Source organism: Leguminivora glycinivorella, chromosome 4, assembly GCF_023078275.1.
Source record: "Leguminivora glycinivorella isolate SPB_JAAS2020 chromosome 4, LegGlyc_1.1, whole genome shotgun sequence".
In the NCBI taxonomy this organism is placed as follows: Eukaryota; Metazoa; Arthropoda; class Insecta; order Lepidoptera; family Tortricidae; genus Leguminivora; species Leguminivora glycinivorella.
This window is the reverse complement of record NC_062974.1, coordinates 24015747-24033044: the sequence shown is the minus strand read 5'-3', so window position 1 is coordinate 24033044 and position 17298 is coordinate 24015747. Positions and strand designations below refer to the sequence as shown.

At 43.3% G+C, this 17298-nt stretch overlaps 2 protein-coding genes across 3 annotated transcripts in view; both read left to right on the top strand.

Annotated features, from left to right (window-relative positions):
* LOC125225147 (probable peroxisomal acyl-coenzyme A oxidase 1) overlaps nt 1–6071 on the top strand; it is a 31823-nt gene extending 25752 nt beyond the window's left edge. For both annotated transcript variants that reach the window (XM_048128720.1, XM_048128721.1), the window contains exons 13-14: nt 4385–4501; nt 5424–6071. In XM_048128720.1, the coding sequence (XP_047984677.1) occupies nt 4385–4501; nt 5424–5567 (261 nt within the window). In that variant the 3' untranslated portion in view covers nt 5568–6071. The remainder of the gene's footprint in view (nt 1–4384; nt 4502–5423) is intronic.
* A 1355-nt stretch (nt 6072–7426) lies between these two features.
* On the top strand, nt 7427–16897 carry LOC125225146 (probable peroxisomal acyl-coenzyme A oxidase 1). The gene is made up of 13 exons (XM_048128719.1): nt 7427–7663; nt 8030–8198; nt 8599–8767; nt 9216–9339; nt 9524–9768; nt 10041–10201; nt 10642–10804; nt 11642–11832; nt 12093–12236; nt 12485–12590; nt 12950–13102; nt 13755–13871; nt 16711–16897. Exons 1-13 carry the CDS (start codon nt 7537–7539, stop codon nt 16852–16854), a joined length of 2013 nt encoding a protein of 670 aa, XP_047984676.1. The 5' UTR covers nt 7427–7536; the 3' UTR covers nt 16855–16897.
* Nucleotides 16898–17298: the final 401 nt, after the last annotated feature.

Here is a 17298-nt window from a genome sequence, read left to right as displayed (position 1 = left end):
TGTAGCGCTGCGATGGCGCCGCTGACCGCGGCAGTGTTGTCCGCCGCGTCGGCGCCGCCGAGGTTGCGTAGAAGTTGCCTCCTCGTTAACGATGGCCATCTCTGCGGTGCCGCCGAACAACGTTGTGGCCGCCGCATGGGCGTCGCGTGCGACGCTGTAAGTATGTCTGCTGCTGCCCCGACGCGAGCGCCGTGCCGTTAGTGATCAGTCGTCAATACGCAGGCTACCAGCGCGGCCACCTTCTGCCCCCGCCACAACGCCGCGAGCCTGCTGAAGCTGTCCACCAGTATCGCTGGCCGCCACGCTTATGTTGGCGCCTCGATGGTGATGCAGAGCGTTCGTCTGCCGTGACCACGCCGCGATCCTGCTGAAGCTGTCCACCAGTATCGCTGGCCGCCACGCTTATGCTGGCGCCTCGATGGTGACGATGCAGAGCGTTCGTCTGCCGTGACAACGCCGCGATCCTGCTGAAGCTGTCCACCAGTATCGCTGGCCGCCACGCTTATGCTGGCGCCTCGATGGTGATGCAGAGCGTGCGTCTGCCTTGACAACGCCGCGAGCCTGCTGAAGCTGTCCACCAATATCGCTGGCCGCCACGCTTATGCTGGCGCCTCGATGGTGATGCAGCGAGCTCATCTGCCGTGACAACGCCGCGATCCTGCTGAAGCTGTCCACCAGTATCGCTGGCCGCCACGCTTATGCTGGCGCCTCGATGGTGATGTAGAGCGTTCATATGCCGTGACAACGACGCGAGACGCGACCCTGCCGAAGCTGTCCACCAGTATTGCTGGCCGCCACGCTTATGCTGGCGCCTCAGTGGTGATGCGGAGCGTAATACTGCTAACCGCTGCACAGGCGTCGCAATCCTTCTGCTGCGTCTGCCGTGACAACGCCGCAAGCTACTTGAAGTTTTCCACCGGTGTCATCGGCCGACACGCTCATGCTGGCGCCTTGATGTCGCCTCGATCGCACGAGGTAAGATTGTAGACGTGGCGACCTTCATCGCGCCACCGAGCGCAATACTGTGGCTACCGCGAAGGCGTCGCGAATTTTCCTGCCGCGTTTGCCGTGACGACGCCGCGAACTCTGTTGATGCTGTTCACCGATGTAGCTGACTGCCACGCTGGCGCCGGTGCCTCCCGCGCTGACGGCGGCCACCTCGAGAAGGCCACCGAGCACGATACTGCGTGACGCGACAGGGCATCGAGACGCCTTTCGAGCTGACGACGGCCGTCTCAATCTCACCGCCGAACATAACAGCGTCTACTGCAGTGACAAGCTGGTAAGATTGCTGATGTGGGCCCTTGGTGCTGCTAGCCGCCACGCTGATAACGCCCGTCGCGCCTAAGATGTCACGCTCACCGCGAACACTGTCTTCCCCTACAATGGTGCCACGACCACGACTATCCAGGCTCCGTCTGCTACGGTATCGTTGCAGACTCTGTTGCTGACCAGGCTGATACTACCCTCCAATGTGACGCCGGGCGCCGCTATCAGCTGACATCCCGTACACTATGGTATCCACTCTTCTCTTTCCAGTTCCCGTGAAGTACGACTGTATTTACACTCTATTTTGACCAAGGACTCCTCCGTCGCCGAAGTGAGAACAGATAAATTCTAAAGATGCTACGTCCTAACGTGGTTTGGACACCCATAGTTGAACGAGGTAAGACGTCAATAACCGGACGAGGAGCCGCACTGCTGCGAGGGTGTCCTGACGATGTTCGCGAGCTATCTAATCGGAGAGGCGCCTCGCAAGAAGACCCTGTGATTCCTGTACATCGCTCATTGTGTAGGTCAAAGACATCGTAAAGGTTTGCGGAATAAAAAAAAAAAAATCCCTTTCAGAATGTCCAGATCTGAATTCGAGCCAGCGTCCTGCATCCTGAGCGTGCGTCTGTTTACCGGGCGGACACCAAAACCGATCGGCAATCTGGCCGCGGGGTTCCAAGTACACGATGATTTCCCGGAGGCTTGTGGCGCCCCCTGTCCATTCGAGAGATTAACTTATTCGCCGAGCCTCTAATAAACAAATTGGGAAAAATAAACCTGCTTCGCCTTAGTGAACTTCAGATTCCAGCTCAAAGCGAAAGGGGCCAGGAACTCAGGAGTACTTCAGTAGTTATCATCTGGCTCGACTATACTCAATTAATATAGTGCTTGATTCGATCGTAGAACCTGATTTCATAAATTTCACAACTTTCGTGGTCTACAGAGGAAGGTTGCACCGCTGTAGTTTCCAGCATTACCTCGTACAGCTGCCGATAGCTGTAGGCCAATCGCCCCTGTTTTGCTTGCATCTGCAGCCCGATAAGAACTTCAATAATCGGAACATTGTACGAAGTAAAGCTCTTCCGATGGAGAATAATCTTCAACAGGCGGTGGCGCTGGCGACTGAAGTGACATGCAGTCGGATTAAGGTTCGCATAGCACTATATGCTATGCACAGTTCAGTTGTATGTTATGTTATGCTGTACGATGGCAGGACTACATCTCTTCTGTTACGAGTAACTACGACAGTAACTGCTGACTCCAACAGACTGTCGTACAAGGTCAGTATGCACCCCCTGGGAGCCAAGTAAGTGACCTTCGGTGACTTCGCCTTCTTCTGCTTCGCCCGTCATCGTACCTCTTCGTCTGCGAGAGCCCTGCATTACGCCGTACAACGGTTCGTATTAAGCCTCCGCCACACATAAAGCGCATTCCGCTTCGCTAACGCTACGCTATCAGCGCGCTGAATGCGCGTGCATTCCGCTCGCGTCCCGCGCGCGTTGCGCTCGCTATCAGCGCTCGTTCGTTCCCGCTAGCGCCCACTGGGCGCAACGCCAGCGTTAGTGCGGTGCACCGCCATTATTGCGCTCCGCCTACGCTCTTAAAGCGCGCATGTGTGGCGGTGTTAAATTCACCCCTTGACCTGCTACCACGACGTGTTCAGCAACCACCAGCGATGCGACACGGACGTCTCCACCTCTCAGTCTACTCTGTCGACCTTCATTGCACGAAGTAGAAATCCGTCGCATCGGGTTTTGGATTAGGTAATGGATTACCCTAAGAGTCAATGACTGACTTAAAGAAATCGACTGATACCTCCGTTCAGTGTAGTAGCAATCGACAGCGCTCGTACTTTTCATCTTCTAGGCTAGTTTTACCGAGCGATCGGTATCCTCAAATGCCCTCACTAAAAAGAGTTCAGAGTTCAGGAGTCTCGCTTGCAACCGCGCTCGCTTGACGCGAAATAGTCTGATCGAAAATACCAGTATTGTAACAAATAGCCCTTGGGCGCGTGAGTGATGACCTTTTTCTGTGTTTGATATGGACGTAAGACGTTGGACTTTAAATAGTCATATCAAAGCTAATATTGATTTAGATAATTTTTACGAAGGGTTGACAAAAGCAGTATCAATTACGTTACCCTGCTACAGTACAGATAGTTACACTACTTTTACAGTTAATTTCCACACTTTGTGTCTGAAATTGGGTTTATAACCTGATAAAATAACGTGTCTGTTAATAATAATAGTGTATCTAAGGTTTTTGTATCTTGTTCAAGTCAGCCTCGCCTACATCTTTTTTTTGGTTTTGATCTGCGATGTATAATAATGTCATTTCTCTAACTATTCGCTGACTAAAGCTAAACGTCATCACGAAAATCTCTTTATGCGTTTCTGGCACCGAGATATTCCCGGATCGAAGGCTATTTCGACTGATACATCTGTCAAATCGGTTCAACTGATTCACTTATTCTTCTATGCTATGCCAATAGGGCTACCAAAGGCTTGCGCGCCAGCTGACTCGCCACCAGGAGATAATAAACAGGTCTCTATAAAGACCTCGGATATACAAACGGCACAAATAATATAAAAATTTTACCTTCCAATAAAATTTGTATTATTTTGCCTGGTATATCCGAGGTCTGAGTGATGCCTTCCTGGTAGGCTTAATATACCGTCGGCACTTCTCCTCAACAATGAGGGTGGCTGGTGGCGAGTCGGGGCGCGGGGGGCCTTGTGTTGCAGGTGGGGAAAAACGGGACTACCAACATCGCGGCGGTGAGACGCCGGAGCGACTTACAACGAACGATGGCGCCATCTATCGGTCCGATGCGACGTCTACGACGTACTCTCTATAAAGACCTCGGATATACCAGGCAAAATAATACAAATTTTATTGGAAGGTAAAATTTTTATATTAATTCGATGTAACGTTCGACACGTTTCGATCCATTTCCGAGGATCTTTTTCATGAGTAGCGACCCCGCCTTTACGCGTCGATAGCGCGGCTCATACTGCGGACTAATACTTGACTCTGTTGTACACTAGAAAGCTGTGCTGTGCATTTTTCAATTTTAACATAATACATTTTAACATATATGTGTCTGTTTCAGTATACAAGTATATCATCTCACGACGTGGACGAGCTACAATATTGGTACGAGGAGCTCTTGGCCAAGATACGACCCAACGCCGTGGGCCTGGTTGACGCCTTCGACATCATAGATGGCGTGAGTACACCGTTCACAGCATTGTGTTGTGCAAACTAGGAAAACCCTGCGGAGGTGCGATGGTTATTTATAGCTAGGTACTGGCTAAGATCCAATCAAAAGATCGCTGGAGATAGGCAGATTTGGCCTGTTAAATGCCTTTTGCATCTCTGGCTTTATAGAAGAGATATCATCAATGGTCTCTAACATCAATAATATGATGGGTTAAGCAGCGTCCATTGGATTGCGGCACTTCCGCAAATGGCTAGTGTGCCCAATGCGAGAGCGGCACCCGCGACCGCAAATCTGGCAGGAGAATGTGGCCGTGTCCAGTGACAAAGGTTGGTTAGCTGGTATCTTAATTATCACCTAGAGTGAAGAAGGTCAAACCATGCTTGGTCGTGTGCAACTCCTTCACCCAGGGTCTTCCTCCAGTGATCGCAGGTCTTCAGCCTCCATTTCCCAGTCGATAGGAACAGTTATAGGTCAACAACACAACTGGACAAGTACGAGCTATCGAAGTTGGAAAGTCGGCTATCCGCAGACATCGGAGAATCTCTCTAGAGGTATATTGCGCGAAATTGAACTGAACACCCCACGTCCACGTTTTAAATAGTCGATGCTCCTGAAGAGCTGGACCACTTAAGGCTTTGGACGTACATTTCAATGTATTTATTTGTAAACATTAGAGCAATAAAGATTCTATTCTATTCTTCTTCTTATTCGACCTAGCGTTTTCCCGGCCTAGCGCCAGAGTCTGCTTTCCTGCTCAGTCTTCTCCACTTCGCCCGGTTTGGCATCCTTAGGTGTGAGATTGTTCTCTCGCATGTTCGCTGTCACGACGTCCAGCCAGGGCTTTTTAGGCCTACCGGGGCCGCGTGACCTAGGGCCTTGGACAGTGAGATTGAAGATTCTGTTTATAAACTTAAACCGTTCCTTGCAGATCCTGCAGTCAACGCTAGGCGCGTACGACGGGCGTGTGTACGAGCGCCTAATGGACGAGGCTCTGCGTAGCCCGCTCAATGCAGAACCAGTCAATCAGAGCTTCCACACGCACCTCAAACCTTTCATGCAGGGGAAACTGTGATACCTAAGGACTTATCTACTCACATCAGGCTGATCAAGGTCATTCAATGAAACTAACATTAATCATCGCACAATTTTTTGCATAAACTTGTGAAATACGGACAAGTTCAAAACATTTGCCGCCATTTTGGTTCAACGATATTCTCTTACGGTCTGTTAACCGGTGGTCTAGCACTGTACAAGTTCTTCATAAGCTTTTTACTGAGGGATGGCATAGTGCAACGCAAATATGTACTTAACGTTCGTTAGCGCCATTTTTAGGGTTCCGTACCTCAAAAAGGAAAAACGGAACCCTTATTAAACATGAACGGGGCGTCAAAATGTGTCGATACAACCGGCCCTAGCACTCAGTGACGCTTCCCATGCAGTACAATTTTGCTAAATGCCTTAACGGGAATACACAGGGGCAACCGAGCTTAAATCTGAGACTGAACATATTATAGTAAGGAATATTTTATATACGTTTGTTACCTAATTGTTTTGGAAATAAAGATATTTAAAATGACACACTGTTGCTTTCCTTCATTGGCACAAAATATTCCTTGTACCCGTAGGGCCGAACCAATCTACATCTACATGGATGCAATAGCATGGCTTCATAGAGGGGAAACTGTGATGCCACGCTGTTACGTCGTCGCCCAAATGTAATGTTTAATTTGTTTATTTTTTGTATGTCTTTTGTATTTTTTTTGTAAGTTATTTTGTATTTTGTAGTTTCACAGTGCCTTGCTGTAAACTGTAATGCTGTGTTACCTTTTGATTAAATAAATAAATAAAATGACAATGACAATGTGTGGAAACAAGAGTAAGTCAGCGGGTTGGATGCAAGAGGCGAGCGGTGAGCGGCAAATCAAGGCATTTGATCGAGTGCTTTACATATGAATGAGTGAATGACCTTGGTTTATCGCTCACCGCTTGCGTCCAGTCCACTGCCAAACAATTACCTAAGGATTCCTTACAAGAGAATCTTTTGCTCGAGTCTCTTTTACCTCGTCTGACCTTTGGACCTTTCCTATAACGTCCAAAGTCTAACACTGAATATTATGTCTAAGTCATGCTCTCCGGAAACCCCAGCATTTTGGAACGTGTAATAGTTATTTGTTATACAAGGGGGCAAAGTTGTACGCCGAGTGTGGAATTGAAAAACGAGCAAGTGAAAGGATTCTATAGTTGAACCACGAGCGAAGCGAGTGGTTCGAGAATAGAATCCTGAACTTGTGAGTTTTTTAACACACGAGAAGTAAAATACGTTTGCACCCGAGTGTAACACAAAACTTTTCCCCTCACTACAGCGAGGAAACTTCAACGCAAAAAATGCGTTTATCACTGCTTCCAGTACTTCCACTGGTGGTAAATCATCTTTATTACTAGATTCACCTACTTTTATCAATTTTAAAGCAGTTATTTTGATTTTATTCAAGGTCATATTACTTTACCCACTAGTGGATAAAATGCGGTTTTACCCGCTGGTATTAAAGGATAAAACACGTGTTTCCGAGCTAGTGAGGGGAAAAGCAATTAATTTGACTTTATTCAAGGTCAAATTACTTTACCCACTAGTGGATAAAATGCGTTTTTACCCGCTGGTATTAAAGGACAAAACACGTGTTTCCGAGCTAGTGAGGGAAAGTAATACCTACAAGGTATTAATTCACCGGGGCTAGGATTAGGATATATTTAGAGATGATATTCATTAAACTATAATTTGTAAGTTATAAACGAATTAATTGAAAATAAACTAGGTAACCAAAAAGCCCTGAATACTGACCTCACGCACCCTAATCGAAACAATAGTCATGCATGTTAATTACCAAGTTAATTCAACTAAATTTACATTAAGACACATTCCGTCACCGGCATTAGTATTGAAAACAGTGTTTAAACATATCAAAAAATATAAATATAAGTATCGCGAGTTCGTTCATAGTTGGAACTGCATTAGTTAGTCTTGTATTGTATTCTATGCAAAAATGGCTCCAGATGTGGCAGTGAATGAAGATTTGGTTAGAGAAAGAAAAAAGTGTAATTTCAATATAGAAGAGCTTACTTATGTTATAGACGGAGGAAGAGAAAGGACTGAGGAGAGAAGACATATAGGTAGGTACTTACTTTACTTTTAAAATTGACGTTTGAAAAATATCTACTTAGGTATACCAGAAGGGTCACCAGAAGATTTGTGTAATTACAGTGTTGTTGGTGTTACCTAAACGGTCCTTTGAATAACTCCTCCTCCTCCTCCTCTCATTTACGATTTGGACCAAACAATGATTTAGTGTTATTAACATTATTAACAATGAATGCTGAAGTATTATTGTTAGCTACACATTAGAAAACATTTGCATGCTTAATCAGCAAAATATGTCTTTGTACACAAATACTTTTCAATAACACCATATTGTACTAAGTATATATTTTTCAAATAAATAATTTTTCATTTTTCATTATCTAACATTGTTCTTACAGAAAGCATTGCATTTAAGGAAGAACATCTAGAAGTGGTAAATAAAGGCCCTCCAGATGAATGCCTAAGCTTAAAGGAACGATACGAGAGAGCGATCGAGAAGTCCTGCCTATACGCAGTCTTGTTCAAGAACTTCCTCGCGGCAGGCGATGTAGATATTGTAACTATTGGGTAAGTCTGCAAAAACCATAAAAGTAGGAGGACAGAGAAAACCTGTTAAATGTCGAAAGTGAGACCAAAATTGGAAACTTAAATTGAGCGCCCGCTGTAGAGCTCAAAAATTGTCACGTTTTTTTTCATTTGCCGTCTGCCTCTTTTGCACTCATGGGATGTTCATTTTAAGTGACAGCTTCTCTTTTGTACACTTCAGCAGTCTTTAAGCGTTAGCGAAATAATAGGTCTGTGGCAAAAACGACAATAGTGAATTTTTTAACAAGCGGTTTCCTTCGATTCGGCGGTTTCGGCTTAAAACTGACAACTAGGTTTTGTTTGCGTACGAAATCAACTCGAACTTACTATATTTGCCAACCTGTGGCAAAACGCATTGTGAATCTTGACTGACAATTTACAGGACATCTTTTCTCCGGAGGACAGCAGACGCCTACCTAAACGAGCAGTCCCCATTCGCTGTTCACTTGGGGATGTTCGTGACAACCATCCTGGGCCAGGGCACGCCGGATCAGATGGCAGAGTGGCTGCCGAGCGCTTTGGATATGCAGATCGTTGGCACGTATGCTCAGGCAAGTAGAACCTAAAAATAAAAGGATCTTTAAACAGTATATTATAACTGTTTCGTGGTCTGGGCCAGCAGTTCCATTAGAAGCCTCCATGCTAGGTTGCATGCGCTAATTCCAGCGAATTAATAAATTTTTGCATCGCCTACTTATGATGACATCAACTTGGCTCCTGGAGAGATCATCATTATGCCTACTTGTTCATCATCATCATCATCATCATCATATCAATCAATCAATCAATATTTATTAGCAAAAATGTATCAGCCGAAAGATGTCCACTGCTGGACATAGGCCTCCCCCAAAGATTGCCACAAAGACCTGTCCTGCGCTGCGCCACCCGCATGCAGCATGCCTACTTGTTAATTTTAAACAATTTTTGTGGGTTGGATACTCGACATTTTTCTGCACAAAATTGCGTCCTCAATTGAAAAATAATTACTACCTATTGCAGACTGAGTTGGGCCACGGCACCTTCATCCGAGGGCTAGAGACGACGGCAACCTATAATCCTGAGACGGAGGAGTTCGTGTTGCATACGCCCACGCTCTCTGCTCACAAGTGGTGGCCGGGCGGACGTAAGTTTCCGCAATTTCAATAGTAACAGCCCTTATTGATCTCTTTTAACATCGTTGTATTCCTGCAAATCAAACGTCTTCCACGTAATAAAACTAAAAACTGTGTTTGATTTTAAACTTTCTGATAGTATATGCAGATTTTCTCCCGATGCCCACTAACTCACAATTAAATCACAATTTCCAGTGGGAAAAACAGCCAACCACGCCGTCGTCATAGCCCAGCTGTACACCAAGGGCGAGTGCCACGGAACCCACCCCTTCATAGTCCAGATTCGGGACAGGGAGACCCATATGCCTCTACCTGGTATCAGTGTGGGAGAGATCGGGCCAAGGATGGGGTATATCAATGCTGACAATGGATTCCTAGGATTTGACCACGTCAGGATACCTAGGGAGAATATGTTGATGAAGAATGCACAGGTCTTGAAGGTGAGGATTTAGAATTTTAGATGGTATGTTTATTGGGTTTCATCATAAGTACAGCTGATGGTACACCACAGGCGAGTGCCATGGAACTCCTGATAAGTAGTTCAATTCCGGGGTAGGGAGATCCTTATGCTGGTACCGGTGTTAGGGGGTCCATCCATCTCTTCCTCGGTTTTCCTCTCCCGTTATTTCCTTCCACATTTATTGAAAATACTACACATTATGGCATTATGGAACGCCGCATATGGCTATAATTTCTATTGAAACTATTCCAGGATGGAACATACGTGAAGAAGTCCCACAAGAAGATGACGTACGGAACGATGGTGTTCATCCGTGTGATCCTGGTCAACGACGCAGCGTTCAACCTGGCCAAGGCTGTCACTATAGCCGTACGCTACTCCGCTGTGAGGAGGCAATGTCAGCCCAACCCGGAGTAGGTGCAATTTTACATATTTCTTTTATCATCAACACGTATTGTCTGAATGTTTTGCTATTTTTAAGAGTGATTTCCGTTGTCTCTGAAGATGGATGATTTACTTCTTAGTAGATGTGCTTGATTTTTTCCTCATATAATCCAAATAACCAATGCTATCAAAAGAAACTGTAAGTATATGAACTGAGGACTATTTTTCAGCCTTGCACTTCTTTATCAGAGCGAATGCGAAGTTGTGTTGTAGGAGACACATTGCGAATGCGAGCGTGATCAACTCAGTCCCGTTACACCTTTCAGAACTGTCTGTGCCATCTAAATATGGTGTTCTTTGAGTTTCTTTCAGAAGGCCCTTTCCAGACCTTACCAGAGTCCCGATATTTCTAAATAATTTTCTGAACTGCTAACAATATAACATTCGTAACTTTTCCAAACATCTCCAGTGCTCCGGAACCTCAGATCCTAGACTACATAACGCAGCAGCATAAGTTGTTCATTGGCATAGCCACAGCACATGCACTGCAACTCACTAGTGCTTGGTTGTGGACTACCTTTGCTGCCGTGCAGGCCGACATGATAGAGGGAAATGTGGATAATTTGCCAGAGGTTTGTAGTTTTAACAAGCGTATTAATACGAGTATCAAAGCTTGTTCCAAAATCTTTAGGCGTTTCAAATAGCAAGTGATATGTAGGTATATACGAAAACGTTTACTGCTACCTATTACGAACGCCTACCCGCCAAATTAAGAACTGAAATCTCTGACGAAGCATTTGAACTTCAACTGAGGAACTTTTTATTGAAAAATCCAATATATTCGGTAGATGAATATATGGAATTAAAATTGTAATAATTGTTTTTGAACTATTATTATCACCAATTGCTCTTAATTTCAATTTAATATGACGATCATTATGAGATACCTAACTATTAAAATTTTAATTTGACTTATGCTTTATTATTTATTTAGTTTTTAATGACGGTGTTTTTGAATACCGCATTTACAAATTGTTAATTTATTATTATTTAATTTCTATTGTTTTTGAGTATGGTTGACGTTATATTATTTTATCTTTGCATGCCAAATTATTATAATTGACGATCATAATGTAAATTCATACAGGTTAACGTAGAATAATTTATACTGTAATTTACCATTATGTAAAAAATAAACTAAACTAAACTAAACATACCTACAACCACCTTATGGCCTTTTCGAACCATCATTACAACCTGTCGTTGCGCTTATTCTTCATTCAACGTTTCTGATCTTAACCAGATCATCAGCCCAATTAGTTGAGAGCTTCTGGTAATGAATTCTTTCTCGGCCGCTACTTAACCTACTTACACTCTTCAAAAATATGTCAACAGCCTTGACTTTCTTGCCGATTTTCTACTTCTGTTTTTCCCCCTTCTTCTATTTCCTTAATGTGTTTCGCTTCCAGCTCCATGCTTTATCCAGCTGCCTGAAAGCCCTCAGCACATCAGACTCCCTGACCCTCATAGAGCAATGTCGCTTTGCATGTGGTGGTCACGGATACATGCTGTCCTCTCGTCTGCCAACTCTGTACGGCTATGTGGCGGGTATCCGGACCAATGAGGGAGACTATACTATCTTGATGCTGCAGTGTGCAAGGTACGAGTATGCTACTTCAAATGCTAGTAGTAGTTAGACATAGTAAGTAGTAAAGTAGGAAAATGAGAGAGAATGCACAATAACTGTGTCTTTAAATTAATCAGTCGTCTTCTTGGCATGTCATCTGATGATCACAAATGTTTTACGAAAACCGGTGTATCGAAATATCCCCCAGTTTTCAAAATGATATATCATCAATTCTTCACCATCCTTGAAAAAATTGAATTGTTTTTGTTCTTTACAGTTCTTGTCCTTTGCAGGTTTTTAGTAAAGGCCTTTGAGCAGACAAAGGCAGGGAACTCTGTATCACCCACCGTCTCGTACTTATCTCAAACGGCTTCAGTGAATAACTGGGATCCTTCATTAGAAGGCATTGTATCATCGTTCCAACGACTTGCTAAAGGGTAAGGACCTAAGGACATTGAGGTTTTGTCAGAAATATAAACTTATGACAATTTGTCTATGCTTAGCGCGGCATAAGTTCAAGGTTTGGTAGAAATGATCGTAAATTTTCTAGACTGTTAAAAATATAGTCATAATAACCATGTTCAATTTTTATAACTCTAACAATGTAGTTAATAGTTGGGTGGACAGGTGATAGTCGTTCAAGGTAATCTTTACTTAACAAATTACAATTCGTTTCGTTCCACAGCAAGATATCTGCGGCTGTGACGAGCATTCGAAGAAGAGTGAAGAGTGGGATGAGCTACGAAGACGCTTGGCAGCTCTCGACGGTCCAGTTAGTGACTACAGCCGAGGTATTTAAATCACATACATAACATTATCATATAACAGACGTCGTCGATAAGCTCCAAGATAGCTGACTGGGGTGGTCTGGGCCTGTCAAAGGAAGGCCTGAATATGTTGGCTGCAGAACCAGCTTTGCTTTGCCAGGCTCTAGCAAGAGGGGTAAACGAAGTAAGCGGTGGTGCTATGTTATCGGCAAGAATTCAAATACCTGTGAGTTAATTCAAGATGATATCCAGGATAAAACGAAGCCTATTCATAATTGATACCAAACTCACACTACTGATCTATTTTGGAATTATTTTCTTCACATCTTAGAGATCAATCCAATCACAATAAATTGACCTTGACTGTAATTGTTTTGAACCAGGCTCACTGCCGTGCCGTCATCTGCAGCACCTACTGGAGTGAAACACAACGGCTGACAGCAGCGTCGTCGGCAAACGTCAGGACCGTCATGTATCAGCTGGCTTCTCTCTATATCACTTACTGGGCTTTAGAGAGGACTGGAGACTTGTTGAGGGTAAGTTTTCACTGACCAAGTGGACAAACAGACGTGAAACACAACGCCTGACCGCAGCATCGTCGTCGGCAAACGTTAGGACCGCCATGTATCAGCTGGCTTCTCTACATCACTTACTGGGGTTTGGAGAGGACTGGAAACATGTTGAGGGTAAGTTGTCACTGACCAGTTGCCTCATAGACCTCATAGTGTCTGGAGTAAGTGCACATGACAGAAGTTAATATGACGGCTGACATTAGCGTCATCGGCAAACGTCAGGACCGTCATGTTAGTCATGTACCTATCAGCTAGCTTCTGTCTGTATTGCTTACTGGACTTTGGATTTGGGGAGGTGTTTATCTGTAAAATGGACCAACTGACACAAAAGGAGCATCATTCACAGCGTTGCTGATGGTTTCTTTTGCTAAATTACTTACTTACTGGTTATTTAGAAAGAACTTGTGAACCTTCAGGAGTGAGACAAAATGCCTGAAGATGGCTCACAGGGTCAGCTGCAGTGGTGAGAAAAACCTCTGCTATTACCGTAAATATTGACTGAGTACCAACAAGTACAAGTAATTTGCGTTTACAAAGGGCAATTGTAACATACCTTTGATAAAACTTTCTTCTTGCAGTTACATCATTTGATCAACTTGCATTAATTCTCTTGCAGTATTGCGGCATCAGCGAAAACGACATCGTAAGCCTGCAAGAACGGTATGAAGAGTTACTAGCCCTCATCAGACCGAATGCCGTTGGACTTGTCGACGCCTTTGATATCAGGGATGAGGTAACTTCTTATAAATCCTAAATTTAACTAACTAAAACTAAGGCAAAGAGAATCTGGACCTCCGTAACGAGAGTACACCACTTATCCGGATCCTGCGCAGCTTCCTGCCAATTATCGGCTTGAAGCTGACACCGTTCCGCCGTCACACTGTCTTCCCAGCGGTATGCCACGGCCACCAGTTAGTCTTCCCAGATACGCCCTCTTTGTAGCCCGATCCTCTCCCATTCTTAGTAGGTGGCCGAACCAGCGAAGTCTTTGGGATTTAGTTACGCCGATGATATTCACTTCGCCCACCAACTCCTCTATTTCGGCATTCCTCCTTATCCTCCACGTGCCGTCATCTCTCTTGACAGGTCCCAGGATTTAAATTAATGGGTTTTATTCAAAGTAGTAACTGTTACGAAAATGAATATTATGTGAATAAGTGTGAATATCTACTGTGTACCTACTGACCAAATTATGGCAATGAAAACAATGAATTTACTATTATGTGAATTTGATGGAATAACTGTTAATATGAATATAATTGAAATGTATGAATGGATGGATGGAACAGTTGCAAAAAAAAACAAAGGAATGTGAATTGAATAGAAGGACAAGGAACGATCTCACTATTGGATCTGAATATGGATGATTGAATCTGGCTGCCGTTGCTCTCCACTGAATTGCTCCTGGATTGGTCTGGTTGGTGCTGGATGGGCTGGATTCCGTAACTGACTGACGGTTACGGTGAATTCCCACTGTAGTGGGAATTGCTCCGTGCGTCCGGTGAATGCTGTTCGTGAATTCACTCGTCGCTCCTGACTGATGGGACGCGATGAGTGTCAGCTCCGGAACTGGCACGTAGCTGGATGTGCCCTACGCCAACCTGGATGACCCACGGCTTCGCTGAAGAACGTCCGTTGAATATGTGGAGCTCGACTCGGTGCCACAATCTTGCCCTCTCGCAATTCCGAAGGCTCGAATGGACCATAGAAAAATCTTCGCTGGGCTCAGGTGTTCTTGATGGTGGTAAATGATAAGCGGACTGTAGTTTAAAGCTGGTTTACTCCGAATTATGAGAAAGAACAAAGAAAGTGGTACAGTGAATGTCGTTGGAGGCGGAATAACGAACAGTAACAGTAAGTTTTTAAAAAGCTCTAAAAGCTGTCAGATTTGAATGTGAATATTGCCAATTGTAAATAGTGATTTCAAGTATGATTTTATACACTCCAATGAATATTTTAGTTAAAAAATATGCAAGTAGTATTAATGAATAATAGAATTATAAATGAACATTAAATAAAAATTGAATAAATTAAAACTGATGATTTGCAATGCGTAATGTCAACTTGAATACAATATTGAATATTTTAATGAAAGAATATACAAATTGAAATGTCAAAAGTTGCATGATAATGAATTAGAATTAAAATGAATTATTATTATTAAATTTATAAAATTGAAAATTGATTTTTAATTACAAAAATGAATATCTTAACCTAACGAAGACAGGATCAAAAACCAGGGTGGTTTTTGAACGGTTTCGTAACAGTAACCTACTAATAATATATTGTAAATACTACGTAATACTTACTCGAGCGAATCCGCATTTTGATTAGATATCAGCATTAAGGATCTTGGATATCAATATCACATTATCGAGTCCAAACTACGCAGTTAAGTGTATCTTTATAGTGTTTTTGAAACACCACGTTCACCACTTTCACCATGTAGCATAACAAAAATATTGTCATGTCAAATGACCCAAATGTCAATTGTAGGGTGACTGAGGTTGATTCACATTCTCTTTGAGATGACATTAATAAAAAAAAAACTCAGTTACAAAAAACATTTCAAGTATTCATGACAGTTTCTGTTTGATACAATCTCGGGATTTTTATGAATTCCAGTTAATTTTGAAATTTTCTACAGCAAAATTTACACATGAACTTATTTCACTAGATATTAAGTATAATATTCGTGAAATAAATGCATTTCCTATACTTTTATTAGAAGCAGTTGCAAATAAGTTTACGCATATTTCCATTTGGAAAAAATATATTAGCACAAAATGGAGCCATCATCAGAACCACACCGCAATATATTTTACACTGTCGCTGCTACTCGTGTTAGCAGTTTAAGTCGGGTAAATATTCAAAAATTAATCAACTAAGTTTTCGCAAATACTTCAATGGATATTCTCTGTCCAGTATCCATGGATATTATCAACTTCAATCATCAATGTAGATTATTGTTGTTCTATTATTCGATTGGATCTTCTCCTATTGCAGAAGATCCAATACTCAGTTGCCGTCTTTTCCGAGAATTTTAAATCGAAAGCCGTAGACACTACGCTAATCCGAGGACCACGGAACAGAGTGTGAAAATTCGCAAATTGTAGGTAGACATTTTGCCTTATTTATTTATTTATTTATTTATTTAAACTTTATTGCACAAATTTACAAAAAAAGAGTACAAATGGCGGACTTAACGCCTTGAGGCATTCTCTACCAGTCAACCATTGGGCTAAACAGAAAGCTTAGTTTGGTGCAGGATTTTAAAAAATTAAATAAGAAAACACCTTTATCTGCCCCTCTTCTTATTCCTTTAATTGAGTAAATGAGAAAGATTCCCGCAGTTTGCGAAATTCCTTGTTCGCGGTAGGCAAAGCGGGCTGCCACCCCCCATACATTTGTTTTAACAATGTTTACATATCCCTACAGCGCAAAGAACACCAGAGTTAAGACTTGTCAAGAGAGGGTCTAATTTCTGACGTGTCAGTTGTTCCTCTGTCTAAATGCGTTCACTGTTTATATACTACCAATAATATCGTATCATCTATCTATCTTATCTTTAGATCCTGCAATCAACTCTTGGCGCATACGACGGCCGCGTGTACGAGCGGCTTATGGCAGATGCTCGGAAGACACCCCTCAACGCCGAGCCGGTCAACAAGAGCTTCTACACGCATTTCAAACCCTTCATGCAGGGCAAACTGTGAGACTTGAACTGTGATTGTGACGTCATTAAAGTTTTGGTTGTGAAAGTAAGTGGTGTACTTATTTCTCAATTTTCCCACACAAGCCTTGTCATATCTATAGGCAGGTAGGTATTTCTAGTGCTTTGAAGGGTGTTTTGAATGGCAGAGGTCCAGAAAAGTCCCCTGAACGCCGAGGCGGTCAACAAGAGTTTACACGCATTCTTGTTCATAAAAATACTCAAACTATAGGTACTTAATGAAGTCTATGTGACTGTTTTTACATGCTTAATAACAATAATCAACGGCTAACATACATAAAATAATTATCAGTACCGGCCATTCTGGAACCTGTTGGTCTGGCAAGAGATGATGGCAAGAGGCCCGACGGCATGGCGTTGGTGCCGTGGTCCATGGGGAGGCCTCTGGTTTGGGATGCGACGTGCGTGGACACTTTCGCCGTTTCCC

Excerpts from the sequence above, each read along its gene's own strand:
- LOC125225146 (XM_048128719.1), top strand. The coding sequence starts at position 7,537 with ATGGCTCCAGATGTGGCAGTGAATGAAGATTTGGTTAGAGAAAGAAAA. Across the intron at positions 8,199-8,598 it reads GTAGATATTGTAACTATTGG|GACATCTTTTCTCCGGAGGA; the intron begins GTAAGTCTGCAA and ends GACAATTTACAG. Across the intron at positions 8,768-9,215 it reads TCGTTGGCACGTATGCTCAG|ACTGAGTTGGGCCACGGCAC; the intron begins GCAAGTAGAACC and ends TACCTATTGCAG.